The 17,941-nt window shown below is 36.2% G+C and overlaps 1 protein-coding gene across 1 annotated transcript in view; it reads right to left on the bottom strand.

Annotated features, from left to right (window-relative positions):
• KLHL4 (kelch like family member 4) overlaps positions 1-17,941 on the bottom strand; it is a 106,322-nt gene that overhangs the window by 17,748 nt on the left and 70,633 nt on the right. Inside the window, exons 5-8 of the mRNA XM_014865010.3 lie at positions 17,584-17,796; positions 14,673-14,859; positions 4,055-4,279; positions 15-177 (exon numbers count right to left, since the gene is read on the bottom strand). Coding sequence (XP_014720496.1) covers positions 15-177; positions 4,055-4,279; positions 14,673-14,859; positions 17,584-17,796 — 788 coding nt within the window. The remainder of the gene's footprint in view (positions 1-14; positions 178-4,054; positions 4,280-14,672; positions 14,860-17,583; positions 17,797-17,941) is intronic.

Raw genomic sequence — 17,941 nt, 5'->3', positions numbered from 1 at the left:
GTTGAGTTACTCACTTGTTGTTTAATGCTACAACACCAACTGTGCTTCTAAGAGATGACATACTGGCCACGTAATTCCACTGACGTCCCTCAGGGTCCCATCTTTCTACAGTATTTAGATAACTCCATCCATCGTGACCACCAACAGCGTACATTGGTCCTTCAAGTGTGGCTACACCTAAAGGATAAAAATAGCATGAGGGCTCACTTGGGTATGTCACACATAATGGATACTGTGTTGTTTTGCAAGCTACTGACTCCTTAAAAATTTATTTTTGTTTTTTAAATGATTTTGTGTACACATGAATAATTTGCTGATCTTGATATGAAACTAAATATGGTACTTTAACCCTAGGAAATTTTCCAGCATAGTTACCATATCATGGAAGGGTATCATAATAATGAAGTCAAAGGAGGTAGTGGAACGCATCATTTCTAGGGATGTAATAGAAAAAGGAAGCTGATTTTATTCCTGTCATAATTTGAATGCCATTTTTTGAATGTAAGGGATAGATGAGATGATACTGAATCTTAGATAAATCTTAGAATTGTGGGTTTACTGGTAGGTCTTTCTAATCCCTGCTTTTTATTATAGAGATCAAGAAAGATTCCCGTGAGATAACTAAATAGGGCTTTTTGAGGTTTAGTTGGAAGTTTGTTCTATTAGATACTATGAATAGCCCCTTTCTAACTGCTTCTCATCTGTTCTGGGAATTCACATAATTGGCTCCCTCCCCCATCACCTTCTTCACCATCTCAATCCGTCTCAGTGCTTTGTCCTCATCACCTCTCCTACCTCGTTAGTAATATCAATTAGATTTTAAAAACTTGCTCTGATTTCTCTGTAAGATATGTTTCCAAGGTACATCTAGGAATCACACTGACACAACCCAACTGGATAATCATATAGTCTATCATTTGACATAGACAATTCATCAGATAATTTGGGGCAAACAACATCAGTGCTAGATCTGCCACTTTTTAGCATTGAGCACTTTTTGGTGTAAAAGTTCTTAAAAAACAAGGCGATTGTTCTTTTTTTTCCCCAACAAACTCTATGATATTGAAAACGTATGGAGTCTAGCATGAAGAAAGATGTACCCTGACATATTTAGGAGAATAAAAGTTTCCCACTGCTCCAGAAGTCTCCACTTCATCTTTCCTAAACTTCTTGGGAACCTCTGGCTTAAGTATAACTTAGAGCTGGTCTCAATCAAAGTGATTTTTCTAAATATCCCTGCCTTGGACCTGTATCCTGATGCTTTTGCTGAAATATAGATTTACTTCTAATGGGAAAGAACATGATTCATCTAACAAGAAAGACAATGTCTCTCCATCATCAAGTGCCCTTTTTGCTAAATTTGAGCTTAGAAAAAAACTACCTGTTGTAATTTTATGTTGCTCAATAATATATTCCTTCTTAAAGATTTTATCCTTTCTAAAGTGGGGTGCGTTTAAAATACTGGGAGAAGGGAGGCAGGATTAACAAGTATGACATCTGAAAAACGTTTCACAGGCTTTTACTATTTGCTTAAGCTTTTCAACATTTTGAAGACATTTTGACTAAAGGGTTTGGCTAAATCCCAATAATATGTAGCTGAATTTAATTTTTATAAAGCTCTTCTAAGTTTACATTCTTTAGAAACTATTCAGGCATACCTCATTTTATTGTGCTTCACTTTATTACACATCGCAGATATTGCATTTTTTTATAAATTGAACATTTGTGGCAATCCTGCATTGAGCAAGTCTATCAGTGCCATTTTTCCAACGGCATTTGCTCACTTCATGTCAATGTGTCACGTTTTGGTAATTCTCGCAGTATTTCAAACTTTTCATTATTATATTTGTCATGGTGATCTGTGATGTTGCTATTATAATTGTTTTGGGCGCCAAAACAGTGTCCATATAAGACAGCAAACTTATTTGATATATGCGTGCATTCAGACTACTCCACAGATCGGTCATTTCTCAGTCTCCCTCCCTCTTTTAATACAAGGCTGCTTCATCTCAGGCGTCCTTATTCCCTGAGATACAATATTGAAACTAGGCCAATTAAGAATCCTACAATGGCCTCTATGTGTTCAAGTGATAGGAAGAGTCACATGTCTCTCACTTTACATCAAAAGCTAGAAATGAATAAGTTTAGTGAGGAAGGCAGGTTGAAAACCAAGACAGGCTGAAAGCTAGGCCTGCTGCACCATACAGTGAGTCAAGTTGTGAATTCAAAGGCAAAGTTCTTAAAGGAAATTAAAAGTGCTATTTCAGTGAACACATGAATAAGAAGAAAGCAAACAGCCTTATTGCTGATATGGAGAAAGTTTTAGTGGTCTGAACAGAAGATCAAACCAGCCGCAGCACTCCCTTACGCCAAAGCCTAATCCAGAGCAAGGCCCTAACTAACTCTCTTCAATTCTGTGAAGGCTGAGAGTGGTGAGGAAGCTGCAGAAGAAAAGTTTGAAGGTAGCAGAGGTTGGCACATGAGGTTTAAGGAAAGAAGCCATCTGCACAACATACAAGTGCAAGTTGAAGCAATAAGTGCTGATGTGGAAGCTGCAGCCAGTTATCCATAAGATCTAGCTAAGATAATGAATGAAGGCATCTACACTAAACAACAGATTTTCAGGGCGGATGAAATAGCCTTTTATTAGAAGAAAATGCCATCTAGGACTTTCATAGCTAGAAAGGAGAAGTCAATGCTTTCCTTCAAAGGGTCAAAGGACAAGCTGACTCTTGTTAGGGGCTAAAGCAGCTGGTGACAAACCAGCAATGCCAATGCTCATTTACCACTCTGAGAATCCTAGGGTCCTTAAGAATTATGCTAAATCTACAGCCTGTGCTCTATAAATGGAACAACAAAGTCTAGGTGATGGCACATCTGTTTACAACATAATTTGCTGTATATTTTAAGCCCACTGTTGAGATCTGCTGCTCAGAAAAAATGATTCCTTTCAAAATGTTACTGCTCATTGACAATGCACCTGGTCGTCCAAGAGCTCTGATGATGTACAAGATTAATGTTGTTTGCATGCCTGCTGACACATCTATTCTGCAGTCCATGGGTGAAGGAGCAATTTAAACTTTCAAGTCTTTTATTTAAGAAATAGATTTTGTAAGGCTATAGCTGCCATAGGCAGCGATTCCTCTGATGGATCTGGACAAAGTAAATTGAAAACCTGGAAAGGATTCACCTTTCTAGATGCCATTAAGAACATTCATGATTCATGGGAACAAGTCGAAATACCAACATGAACAGGAGTTTGGAAGAAGTTGATTCAAACCCTCATGGATGACTTCAAATCTTCAATGGAGGAAGTAACTGCAGATGTGGTGGAAATAGCAAGAGAACTAGAATTAGAAGTGGAGCCTGAAGATATGACTGAATTGCTGCAATCTCATGATAAAAATTTAATAGAAGAAGAATTGCTTCCTATGGATGAGGAAAGTGATTTCTTGAGATAGATTCTACTCATGGTGAAGATGCTGTGAATATTGTTGACATGACAACAAAACATTTAGAATATTATGTAAACTTAGTTGATAGAGCAGCAGCAGGGTTTGAGAGGACTAACTCCAATTTTGAAAGAAGTTCTACTGTGGGTAAAATGCTATCAAACATCATCACATGCTACAGAGAAATCATTCATGAGAGGAAGAGTCAATCCATGCAGCAAACTTCATTCTTATCTTATTTTAAGGAATTACCACAGCCACCTCGACCTTCAGCACCCATCACCCTGCTCAGTCAGCAGCCATCAACATGGAAGCAAGACCCTCCACCAGCAAAACAATTACGACTCACTGAAGACTCACAAGATGGTTATAGCATCTTTAGCAAAAAAGTATTTTTAATTAAGGCATGTACATTGTTTTTTAGACATAATGCTATTGCATACTTAATAGACTGCAGTATAACGTAAACATAACTTTTATATGTACTGGAAAACCAAAAAATTCGTGTGACTCACTTTATTGTGATATTCACTTTATTGCAGTGGTCTGGAACCAAACCTGCAATATCTCCAAGTTATGCCTCTATAACATTAAACTCTTACCTAAGCCGTGCCTGTGTGTTGACATGGGAGGCATCGTAGTCCAGATTTTGCCAACTGGATTAAAACATTCCACAGTATTCAAAGTTTTTAAACCATCTCTTCCTCCCACAACATAGAGCTTATTATCAATAACTGCAACTCCAAACTGAAGCCTACGGCCACTCATCGTGCCAATATGTAGCCAGCTGTTGGTCCTGAGATCATATTTTTCAATTGTTGTGGTACCTGTTAAAGGGATATTGAACAATGGTAAAAACCACTTGTATAAAAGTTTTTAATTGGCATCATTCACATTATATTTATGTACCTATATTTTATTTTATTTATTTTTTCTTTTCTTTTATTGAGTTATTGATAGGTTACAATCTTGTGAAATTTCAATTGTACATTAATGTTTGTCAGTCATGTTGTAGGTGCACCACTTCACCCTTTGTGCCCACCCCCCACCCCACCTTTCCCCTGGTATCCACTAAACTGTTCTTAGTCCATAATTTTAAATTCCTAATATGACTGGAGTCATACACAGATTATCTTTCTCTCGCTGGCTTATTTCACTTAACATAATTCTCTCAAGGTCCATCCATGTTATTGCAAATGGAATGATTTTGTTCTGTTTTGCAGCTGAGTAGTATTCCATTGTATATATGTACCACATCTTCTTTATCCATCCGTCTGTTGCTGGACACTTAGGTTGCTTCCACATCTTGGCTATTGTAAACAGTGCTGCAATAAACATTGGGGTGCATAGGACTTTTGGGATTGCTGACTTCAAGCTCTCTGGATAAATACCCAGTAGTGGGATGTCTGGATCGTATGGTAGTTCTATTTTTAATTTTTTGAGGAATCTCCATACTGTTTTCCATAGTGGCTGCACCAGTTTGCATTCCCACCAGCAGTGTATGAGGGTTCCTTTTTCTCCGCAACCTCTCCAACATTTGTTGCTATTAGTTTTAGATATTTTTGTCATTCTAGCGGGTGTAAGGTGATATCTTAGTGTAGTTTTGATTTGCATTTCCCTGATGGTCAGCGATGATGAGCATCTTTTCATGTGCCTATTGGCCATCAGTATATCTTCTTTGGAGAAATGTCTGTTCATGTCTCCCGCCCATTTTTTGATTGGGTTGTCTGATGTTTTGTTATTGAGTTGTGAGAGTTCTTTATATATTATGGATATTAAGCCTTTGTCAGATATATGACTTGCAAATATTTTTCCCCAGTTAGTGGGTTGTTTTTTTGTTTCAATCCTGCTTTCACTTGCCTTGAAGAAGCTCTTTAGTCTGATGAAGTCCCATTTGTTTATTCTTTCTATTGTTTCCCTTCTCTGAGAAGGCATGGTGTCCAAAAAGATCCTTTTAATACTGATGTCAAAGAGTGTACTGCCTACGTTTTCTTCTAGAAGCCTTATGGTTTCAGGTCTCACCTTTAGGTCTTTAATCCATTTTGAGTTTATTTTGGTGAATGGTAAAAAAGAATGGTCAATTTTCATTCTTTTACATGTGGCTTTCCAGTTTTCCCAGCACCATTTGTTGAAAAGACTTTCTTTTCTCCATTGTATGACCTCAGCTCCTTTGTCAAAGATAAGCTGTCCATAGATGTGTGGTTTTATTTCTGGGCTTTCAATTCTGTTCCATTGATCTGTGCACCTGTTTTTGTACCAGTACCATGCTGTTTTGATTACTGTAGCTTTGTAGTATGTTTTGAAGTCAGGGATTGTGATGCCTCCCGTTTTGTTCTTTTTTCTCAGGATTGCTTTAGAAATTCGGGGTCTTTTGTTGCCCCATATGAATTTTAGGATTCTTTGTTCTAATTCTGTAAAGAATGTCATTGGGATTCTGATTGGGATGGCGTTGAATCTGTAGATTGCTTTAGGTAGAACGGACACTTTAACTATGTTTATTCTTCCAATCCATGTACATGGAATGTCTTTCCATCTCCTTATGTCGTCATCCAATTCTCTCAGAAAGGCCTTGTAATTTTCATTATATAGGTCTTTCACTTCCTTAGTTAAATTTACCCCAAGGTATTTTATTCTTTTTGTTGCGATTGTGAATGGTATTGTATTCTTGAGTTCCTTTTCTGTTGGTTCATTACTGGAGTATAGAAATGCTACTGATCTATGCAAATTTATTTTATACCCTGCAACTTTGCTGTAGTTGTTGATTACTTCTAACAGTTTTCCAATGGATTCTTTGGGGTTTTCTATATATAAGATCATGTCGTCTGCAAACCGCGAGAGTTTCACTTCTTCCCTCCCTATTTGGATTCCTTTTATTCCTTTTTCTTGCCTGATTGCTCTGGCCAGGACCTCCAGTACTATGTTAAATAAGTGTGGTGATAGAGGGCATCCTTGTCTCGCTCCTGTTTTCAGGGGGATGGGGTTCAGTTTTAGCCCATTGAGTATGATGTTGGCTATGGGTTTGTCGTATATGGCCTTTATTATGTTGAGATAGTTTCCTTCTATGCCCATTTTGTTCAGAGTTGTTATCATAAATGGCTGTTGGATCTTGTCAAATGCCTTCTCTGCATCTATTGAGATGATCATGTGGTTTTTATTCCTCAGTTTGTTGATGTGGTGTATCACGTTGATTGATTTGCGGATGTTGAACCATCCCTGTGTCCCTGGTATGAATCCCACCTGATCCTGATGTACGATTCTTTTGATGAATTGCTGAATTTTGGTTGCCAAAATTTTGTTTAGAATTTTTGCATCTATGTTCATCAGTGATATTGGCCTGTAGTTCTCTTTTTTCGTGGTGTCCTTGTCAGGTTTTGGTATCAGCATGATGTTGGCCTCATAGAATGTGTTAGGAAGTGTTCCTTCTTCCCTAATTTTTTGGAATAGCTTGAAAAGGATAGGTATGAAATCCTCTCTGAAAGTTTGGTAGAATTCCCCAGGAAAGCCATCTGGTCCTGGGGTTTTATTCTTTGGGATGTTTTTGATTGCTGTTTCAATCTCTTTCCTTGTGATTGGGCTGTTCAAATTGTCTGCTTCTTTTTGAGTGAGCTTTGGGAGATTGTAGGAGTCCAAGAATTTATCCATTTCCTCTAGGTTATCCATTCTGTTGGCATATAGTTTTTTGTAGTATTCTCTTTTAATCTGTTGTATTTCTGCAGAGTCTGTTGTTATTTCTCCTCGCTCATTTCTGATTTTGTTTATTTGAGCTTTCTCCCTTTTTTTCTTTGTAAGTCTGGCTAGTGGTTTGCCAATTTTAGTTATCTTCTCAAAAAACCAGCTCTTTGTCTCAATAATCCTTTCTACTGCCTTTTTTGTTTCAATAGTATTTATTTCTGCTCTGATTTTTATTATTTCTCTCCTTCTGCTGACTTTGGGCTTCATTTGTTCCTTTTTCTATAGTTCAGTTAGGTGTGCTTTAAGGTTGCTTATTTGGGATTTTTCTTGTTTGTTAAGATGTGCCTGTATTGCGATGAATTTTCCTCTTAATACAGCTTTTGCTGTATCCCATATGAGTTGGTATGGCATGCTATCATTTTCATTTGTTTCCAGGTATTTTTTGATTTCTTATTTAAATTCTTCAATGATCCATTGCTTGTTCATTAGTGTGTTGTTTAGTCTCCACATCTTTGTGCCTTTCTCAGCTTTTTTCTTGTAATTAATTTCTATCCTTATAGCACTATGATCTGAGAAGATGCTTGTTATTATTTCAATTTTTTTAAACTTGTAGAGGCTTGCCTTGTTTCCCAACATATGGTCTATCCTAGAGAATGTTCCATTTGCACTTGAGACGAATGTGTATTCAGCTCTTTCAGGGTGGAGTGATCTATATATGTCTATTAAGTCCAATTGTTTTAATTTTTCATTTAGCTCCACTCTCTACTTGTTGATTTTCTGTCTGGATGATCTGTCCATTGATGTGAGTGGGGTGTTGAGGTCCCCTACTATTATTGTGTTGTTTTTAACATCTTCCTTTAGGTCTGTTAATAGTTGCTTTATGAATCTTGGTGCTCCTGTGTTGGGTGCATAGATATTTATAAGCCTTATTTCTTCTTGATGAAGTGTCCCTTTGATCATTATATATTGTCCCTCTGTGTCTCTCTTTACCTGTCTTATTTTGAAATCCACTTGGTCTGATATGAGAATTGCAACACCTGCCTTTTTTTCCTTGCTATTTGCTTGAAGTATTGTCCTCCACCCCTTCACCCTGAGTCTGTGTTTGTCCTTGGGGCTGAGGTGTGTTTCCTGGAGGCAACAAATTGTTGGATCGTGTTCTTTAATCCATTTTGCCACTCTGTGCCTTTTTATTGGAGAGTTCAGTCCATTCACATTGAGATGATTATTGATGCATGTGGACTTAATGCTGTTAATCTGTCGCTCATTATCTTGTTTTCCTGTGTTTCTTTTCCTGTGTGCTTTATCCTACCCATTTAATACTGCAATTTCTTATGCTGGGTTTCTTAGATTTTTCCTTATTTATGATTTGTGACTCTGTTCTGTACTTTATTTTAGTGTCTACCTTGAAGTTTGTATTTAGAATCTTGTGTATAATATAGTCTATTCTCTGGTGGTCTCTTACCTACTTGACCAATACTGATTTAGACCCTTTGCTCTTCCCCTCCTAAATAATTATTTTCATTTTTTATTCCAACTCGTCTTATTCATTTGTAGTAAGAGTGCTAAGATTGTCCTTGTTTTGGTAGTTTCCTTACCTTTACCCTAATGCTATAATTGAATATTTGCTATCCTGTTCTGGTTCTATCCATTGGTCTCCCTAGTCTGTGGATTGAGTCCCCTTTCTCCCTTTTTTCCTTTTTCAAGTATGAGAGCCTTGAAGATTTCTTGTAATGGAGGGCTTTTAGTTACAAATTCACTTAACTTTTGTTTGTTTGGAAAAGATTTAATTTCTCCCTCATATCTGAAGGAAATTCTTGCTGGATAGAGTATTCTTGGCTGAAGGATTTTATCCTTTAAAGCTTTGAATATATCACTCCATTCTCTTCTAGCTTGTAGGGTTTCTGTAGAGAAATCCACTGACAGTCTGATAGGGGCTCCTTTATAGGTTATGATCTTTTTTTCCCTTACTTCCCTGAGTATTCTCTCCTTATCATTCCTATTTGCCAACTTTACTACTATGTGCCTTGGGGTAGCTCTTTTTACATTGACAAATCTAGGAGATCTAAAACCCTCCTCTACACACATTTCTCTGTTGATCCCTAGATTTGGGAAGTTCTCTTCAATAATGTCGTTAAGCACACTTTCTGCTCCATTTTCCTTTTCCATATTCTCGGGAATTCCTATGATCCTTATGTTCTTACTCCTCATTGAATCCATTATCTCTCGGAGATTTTCCTCATTTTTTTTTAATTCTTAGTTCTCTTTCTTCCTCTGTCTGGCGCCATTCAGCCTGTCTGTCCTCGATTATGCTGATTTGCTCCTCTATGGTGTCTACACAGGCATTCAGGGAATCCGTATTCTGTTTTATCTGGTCCATTGTGTTTTTCATCTCAAGTAATTCTGTTTGATTCTTCTTTATGATTTCAATCTCTTTTGTGAAGTAACTCCAGAACTCGGCTTGTTTCTCTATCTTTGTCTCTACCTCAGTGAGTTTTTTGATTATAGCTGCTCTGGATTCATTATCACTTAGTTTACCTAATTCCAAGTCCTCAGGACTTAATTCTGTGTTTTTATTGTTTTCCTTCTGGTCTGGGGCTTTTATAAATTGCTGGATGGTAGAGGAGCGGTCTTTTCTCATGGTGGTAGAATTCAGTTGCAGTTACAGCCTGTCGCCACTAAATGGGGGTCGAGAGCGGCGTGTTATGAGCTCTCCACCTTGGGGCAAGATGGCTGCGCCCACTGGCTTCGCTGGGGGGGAGGGGCTGTTACTCACAGGCGCCTGTCTGTGTTCAGATCAGTTCTGTTCTCTGGTCTCCCAAGGCTCTTGATTTATGGGGTCCCCGCAGACGGAAGCTTTCCCCCCATCAGCGGGTCTCCACTGAATCAGCGGCAGGAGTCCTGGATGATCCCCCGGTCGCGTGGCCCCTCCCCCGCTCCTTCCCGACCCACACCGCAGCGATGGCAGACTCTAGGTGAGGGAGCGATGTTCTCTCCTACCGTTCCAGCGCCTCCGAAGGTGTAAGCAAAGTTTATGATCTCCACCTTCTTGGTATTGTAGGTCTCTAATGAGCTGGCATTATTTTTGTTCTCTGAAATTCAGTTCTTCCAATCTTTTGTTGTATTTTGGAGGGGAGAGAATCCCGGGTCAGCTCACCCTGCCATTTTGCCGACAGGCTTCTTTTGTGTACCTATATTTTATAGCATGGAATCAGTGACTGAAACTCAAATTAAATTAGTAGCTTGGATGATTCTCCAATCTGGCAGACAGGGCAAGGGTAATATTTTACCATTCCTGGATCCAACTGGAAGAGTCAGAATAAAATAGTTTATTTAATGTATATAGTTTATACACTCATAATGGCTTCTTTGTCTATACTAGGCTACTAGTAGTACTAACACAGATGTCAAACACCATATTTTACAACAGAATATTACCTTGGAACATATTATTGTTTACACATCCATTATGGTTTAAATTACCCATGACCATTCCATATATTAATTTATGCCCTTTTATTTTATTCAGTTTGGGGTGTGTGTCTGTGTGTGAGTGTGCGTTGATTTAAAATACAAGTGCCTAAAGGAACAAGAATGAAAATTCCTTTTAAATAGATCTTTGGGGTTGATTCATTCAATATTCTGTGATGATAGCACAAAGAATTGTAATTTATTATAATGATTATAAAGAATTATAATTTAGAATAGAATTATTATTTATTTTTTGTTTTAATTAAGAATAAATTCTGAGGTATTACCTCCTTTATGTGTTGTTAAAAGTTCATTTTCTACTCAATTACTGAAATACCAAGTTCACTACCATAGTATACTGTCACTACTGTCACAGTAAATTATCACTACTTCATAATAAATTGTCAGTTCAGTAGGCAATGCTTTTTCCCAGTCATTCACAATAGCTGCTGCTTTTTTTTTTTTTTTTTTTGCTGCTGCTATTTTTTGGTAAAAGTTGACGTTGCACAACAGGGGAAGTTTCTGACTAACCAAGGTTAAAATGAAAGAATTAGTATTCACACATACAATGTACCCAAGACAGCTTGTGACAGACTTAGGCAATTTATTCCAATTGCATAAAGCCAATCATAGGAATAAAAAAAAAAACTTTTCAGTTGTTCTTCTACTTGGAAATTTGTGGAGAAAATATAATCCATTAGTTATGATGCAAATATGGTTAACATCTGAAGTGTATCTAATAGCCAATTATAAGGCTATGATATAGGCTCGTATCAAGTCAAAATTTAAGCAGAGTACTATATATTATATCTATGGCTGCTTCTGAAAGCTTTTCTGTATATATTGGATTAGTGGAAACTGTTACTTTTCTCTAATTTTAAATATTTTCTGGTGAATAGGGCACTATAAGTATTTATATGTCTCAAGAGTTTGGGTTTTCACAATAAAGACTTGTGAATATTCAGGCATTCATTTACTCTTTCTCTTTAATCCCTACATCTTTCACTGATAATGTGGATTTGGCTGAAAGCTGACTTACAGATCAGCATTTGCTCTATTGACTACATTTACTGCTGAGAAGTCAAATAACACCACCTAGCAGAGTATCTTTTCTCCGCTAAATAGCTCTGGATGATACTGTTAAAACTGGAATATCTACAAAGACACACAATCTTCCTAAATCTGTTTCCTATCTGTTCCTTCCTATTTTAACTTTTTATTTCATACTCTTTTCTTTAGGAATTTACCAAAGTGCCAATTTAGATTTGGAGTGAAGGCTTGGCTGCACTAATTATTAAGATTATGGAGATATTAATGGTGAAGTAATTAGGAAACTCTACAAAACTACATTAATCAGCTATACATAGAAGATTTATACACTGAAAGGATGTAGAAGTCTGCTTTATGCCAGGTTAATTTTTTCCAGGCATTAGATTAAATATAGAAGGTAAATTTATCCCACATTTCTTATTTGCATCTATAAACATATATGACTGTTAGTTCTGGATCTTGAATTCTGAAGATTTTTTCAGCCCATTTGCCCACCTCCACTTTTGTTCCAACTAATCAAAATGTAAGCCCTCTAGCTGACTTACTATGGCAGCTCTATACTGATAGGGAAACTTAGATTTTTTTACTGATCTCTCTTCTTAGGACCCACTTTGTAACTGTTCTCTGTAAATTGACCTTCTGCCCTAAAACATTGCAAATGTTGTTTCGCAATTCATTTCTAAGCTCCTTTTTAACCCTCATTTATGATCTATTCAAGAAGGAACAAAACCATCCAAACTTTGTAGTATTGTTGGGAACATGATAGTTCCTGTGGTTGTGAATATATCTGATTTAGTGATTTCCTCCATCTACTTTTTAAATGATCTAAAAATGACCACATTAGCCTTTAATTTGTCCACTGCCATACTATCTCTAAGAATTAATTGTTTTTTAATAAATGAAAAGTTAATGAATACCTTGTATGTACAAAGTTTACCATTTGCTCATTTTTAAATTTTAACTCTGTGATCATACAACTTTCTGATGATTCTTTTAATATACATGGTAGGAATTATAGTTAATTCGAGCCACTTGTGTGCTCTCTATATTTAGTAGCTAATTCCAAGTTTACTGTATGAGTCAGAGAGGAAATTAAAGACTGAGGAAGTACTGTATTTCCTAGACATCAAAAGGTGAAAGTTTAAAAAGTATCTTTAAAAAAAGATAAATGAAAAAACTCTGTAAGAAAAGGCATATGATACAAATTCTTTGTTACAGCTTTGTGAGTGTAAATTGGTAAGTTTTTAAAATGTGATACTGATTTATATAGATATATGCTACTCCTTTAATGTTTTTGCTATACTTAGTTTTTTTCTTTATTTCTTTTTTGGTTCTTAAGTGCTCACCCTGGTTCTTCAGTAGATTCTAAGACCCTCAAAGAGAGAGGTCAGTTTTGTTGTTGCTCTTTCTTCTAAAATAGTGTCAGTATAGCAAAAAGGAACATAGAGAGTAAGAATTTCATTTCCAGTCTTTCTAGATGTTTGTACATGGGTTGGCTATCTAACCATAAGGGCTTTAGTTTCCTCATCTGCAAAACTGGGGTAATCTTGTAGCATTGTTGTAAGAATTACAAATGATGTTTGCAGAATGCCAATCAAATATCAGGTACTCAAAAATAGTAGTTTTTACTATTATTGTAGTTGTCTGCAACGTCCCATACAGCCTTTTATGTCTCCATACACTAGGTACTCAACGAGTCTCAAAATAATGGCCTTATTTCCTTCCATATCAAACTGCTAATAGAGTCAGGGATTATAGGTTCACATTACACTCCTTTTTAGAAACTGTTAAGTAGTTATAGATACGTGCTACCATTTTTTTGTGACACATTCATTTATGTAACATTAACTTAAACAACAGGAGCCTGAAAAAAGAAAAAAAAATAGAAAACAAACACAAAAACCAGACAAACACAAAATTTTCCATTTCTCACATTGCAGGTTAGGCTTTTTTAAAAAAAATCAGAAACTAAGGATAACTATGCTTACATTTTGTATTTAGTAACCTTTTAATTTAAATATCAAACAAGACACCTTTTAAAATGCTGCTAATATTCATTCTATTCAACAAAATGCAATAAAGTATCAAGTTTCCAGACGAGATTAATTATAGGATCTCATTTGTATTTGTTATTTTCTGAAGAACACTAGTTCTGTGAAGGTACTCTACTACTTTGGAAATAATCCCATTTGCAAGCTTTTGTTTTACAGGTTTATGATTAATTGGCACATTTCCTATATAGCCTTCCAATTTCCAGTTGCATATATCAAAAGAAAACTATCAGTTTCCAGTAGCACAGAACTCTGACTTTTGCATCATTTTATGCAAGTTGTCAAATGACATATCTATGTACGATTTGGCAAATTTTAAGTGGGTTGATTTTATTTCCTACACGGCCAACTCTTAATTACAAAATCCTTGCATCACTGTTTTGCCAACATGGGTCTATGACTGAGAAGTCAAGTGTGAAAATGCAGAGGTATACAAAAATAGGTTTTAAGAAGGGTTCAGGGTAGAAAAGATGGCTTTGGAAACATTTCCCTTTGATAAATTTCTTATGTAAAATTATTACTTTATTCCCAGATTTGAATTGCTGATCTTGTTGTCAACACTTCAAGATTCTTTGTAATTGACCTTTGAGCATGTAACAGGAAACTGACAGCAAGGAGTTAGAGGACATTCTTCAGTTTCAAAAAACAAATTTGGAGGACCTTGCCCCTTCCATTCATGATACACCTTAAATAATTTTTCCCTGAAAAGATATATTGCAAAGCAAATACTCAAATTTAAAAATTGCTGCCATAAAATACAAGTATTTAATTAGCCAACGCAAATTAAACAGTCATATTCCATAAGGTTCCAAAAAAAAAAAGGAAGTCACAAAATTACATAAAGTACCCTATTTAGGAAAATTAGCTTTAGATACACATTTAAATACGGCTTTAATGCCACCCTTATAATTTGGAGAGTGTTGAGAGTATATCTTCTTTTTTGAATAACTTCCTAAATTAATTAATTTGTTCCTGTTACCTTTCACAGCATTCATGCCTCCCAAAGCATAAAGTGCTCCCACAGTTGATTTTCTAGGCTTCGTCCGAGGGCTCTGCATCATAGGTCTTCTCTCAGGTAAGAGATGATACTTCATAGCTTCCATCAGGAGCTTCTGACACTCAAGATCACCAGTAAACAGGGAGTTGTTTTCAAGATCTGCCAGTAACTAAAAAGTAATGAGGAATGGTATGTGAAATGAAGAGCCCACCATTAGAAAGAATATCTTTTCATTTATATAACTGGAGAAAACTCAAGCTAAGTCAAATGTAGAAGTGTTATTATTTAATATTTTAAGTCACTTAGTAACATATTTTTATGTTCACTTATGAGTTAAAATGATTAAAAGCCTCTTGGTGGTAGCTAATGATCTCTGCAGATTTGTTTGACATATTTATTCATCTTTGGAATATGTACATCTATAACCCCAAGGAATGAAAGTGAAAAGGCACTCACAAAATGTGTTACTGAAAGCTATTAAAATGAATGGCTATGTCTGCACAATGCAAGCATCTCCCAGTCTACTGCATGCAGCTAGAGAAGCAGTCACCTTTTTGGTGGATTTAGGGGAGATGGTACAAACATGCCCAGTTAAAATATCACCCATAGAGGACTGCAGCTTTATCATCAAATCACTTCTGTAAAGTATTCTGAAAGCAGGTGCTTTTTATCTGTACATGCACACGTGTACATCAGTAAAGTACACGTGTTAGTAACTAGTCAATACATCAGCAATAGGAGATGATCAATACTTTCTAATCATCATTGCCTAGTAGACAATAAGATCCTAACTGAATGTGATAAAAGCTAATTTTCCTGAGATGAGTTGAGGAGGAATTAAGAGTTTGTTTCAGAATTTTACTAAGGATCATTTAGCTTGGTTTCTTGGAGTTTGGGGCCCACAGTGTCATAGGACATTAAGAGAAATAGCAAGAGGTTGCTGGAATGGAGGCACTAATCTCACTCTGTAAAATGTCCCTGAAGTTTCCTGTTCCGCACTGGCTAATCCCAACTCTGTTATCACACCACCTGTAATCTCTGATGGATCATTATTTTGACTTGGCTGGTGAGACCCCAGGCATTTCCTTAATGCATATGCTGCTTAAATTAGGTTGGACAACTGGGCTATATAACTTTTTTTCTTTTGAAAATATTCTTTAGAGATCGATCACCATTCTTTTCATATATTTCATTTCTGGACTATTTGTTTAAGGTCATTTTTTAAAATTGTTTTGGAAAATCTATATTCTGTATGCCGTTGCCCACCACTACCATCATCAGGAAAAGTTCACATAGTCTATATTCTATGCAAAAGATAGACTCAGGAGTGGGTTGTATATTTGGGCTGGAAATTTAGTCTCATTCCAACAAAGTAAGAGAAGTCCAAACTAAGCACTTTGCTGAAAGAATGTTATATAGACGTAAACCAGTGTAAAGATAAGGGCCTCTGATCCTTTACACCAGTGCATCTCAAATTTTTGCATATCTAAGAATAATCTGGAGAACTTGTTAAAACACATATTCCTTGACTTCACCCCCAGAAATTGTTTCAATAGATCTGTGATGGAGGCCTGAGGAGCTGAGTTTCTAACAAGCTCCCAAGCAATGCTATGCTGCTGGTCCAGGGACATGTTGAATAGTAATGCCTTAGAGAATCTGATTAATTACACAGACTCTCTCTGAGAATAGCACATATAAGTGTTCACACATTCACACAAACAAAATTTCTATAGATTCTCAACCTTGCATCTAAAATTACTGTGTATTTCAATGTTTCTCTTTTTTGGTGTTGCTATTGCCTTGCCCTTTTGAATAAATTTGCTATACCCAGGAGGGCAGTCAATGTTCTTTCATTGCTTATAGTTCCACGGGATTTAATTACCAGTTAAAGGTACAAAAAAAAATGTAGAGAAATAATCAGCAAATTAGCATTCTATTTTTCAATTTTGGGATTTAATTAGCAATTTTGTTGAAAATCGATTAATTTTAATGTTTATGAAACTACTGATCCACTAAGTCCAGATAAGACCCCTCCAGAATTCCAATGTGGATAATGTTTGAGGTCTTTAGCTACAGGCTGTATAATATATGAAGTGTGAATATGTGCAATATATTCATACATATATGACATGTATGTGTATATATGTATACACGTGTCTATATGTCATATATATATGTACAATGTACATATGTCATATATATATATCAATAGTAAATTGATCAAATTGCTACAGAGAAAAAATTGTGGCTATACCAATGGTAGAATTATGTAATGGGACTGCACTCCACACCTCACTAAACTTCACATACTAAAATTCAGTATTAGGTAGGTCAATCCTGAATCATATCGAAGGGTGTTTGTGTTTAGAATCATTTTTACTACAATCCTTCAGCATGCATGATGAAGATGCCATTATAATGATGCTCTAGTGCATCTGAAACCATTATAGTATGCTTTCAATCATAGCAGCTAATTACCCATGTTAGTAAGTATTATCCAGAATCTAACTCCTTCCTAGAGTCTTCTCTGGGATATTACTGTGCTGATTATTATCACCTTGCCTAGAAAGTGGGCAGGAAAAGAAAAAGAGTTAGCCTAGTCATTTTCTCTCCTTGTTACAAGTGCTGTTTGGTGAGAGAGAAAACTGAAGCTAATGAGAATGCTGAAGTTAAGGGATTATCTGTAGGGTTTTTTTTTTAATCCTTATTTCTTCTCTCTTCATCATTATCATTGCTAATTGAAGGCTGGATATGTCCTTCTGCGAAACAAATCCTATATACTCCAATTACCAGAAAGCCTCTGAATAAAATAAAATTAGACAAATAAGAAATGGATTAATGCCTAGTGGTAGTTTAGAACTATAATTTTCATTACCTGGGTAAATTTCCATACCTGTGGTGGAAGTAAAGGCAGTCTGATGTAAGAAAGCAGCATCGCTAGGTCTCGTTGCCTAGTCTGCACATCATGTCCTACCCACTCCATTAAAGCATGGAAAATGGTTTCTTCATCAGGCACATTAATGTCATCACTGCACAGAAGTTTTGAAATTTCATTGGCTGGAAGCAGGAGGAATTCTTGGTTCTTTATTACCTCGATGAAGTGTTCCTAGAAAAGAAAGGTCTTCTGAAACTTTGTACTTTAGAAACTTCTGAACAAAATAAGCATATCAAAGCATTATCACTTCGTTAAACTTCAGAAAAGGCCAAGGAGACAGATACATGCCTTTATAACAAACAGGTGCTATGGCTGC

Source organism: Equus asinus, chromosome X, assembly GCF_041296235.1.
Source record: "Equus asinus isolate D_3611 breed Donkey chromosome X, EquAss-T2T_v2, whole genome shotgun sequence".
In the NCBI taxonomy this organism is placed as follows: Eukaryota; Metazoa; Chordata; class Mammalia; order Perissodactyla; family Equidae; genus Equus; species Equus asinus.
The sequence above is the reverse complement of the archived record's forward strand: the minus strand, read 5'-3'. Positions and strand labels throughout refer to the sequence as shown.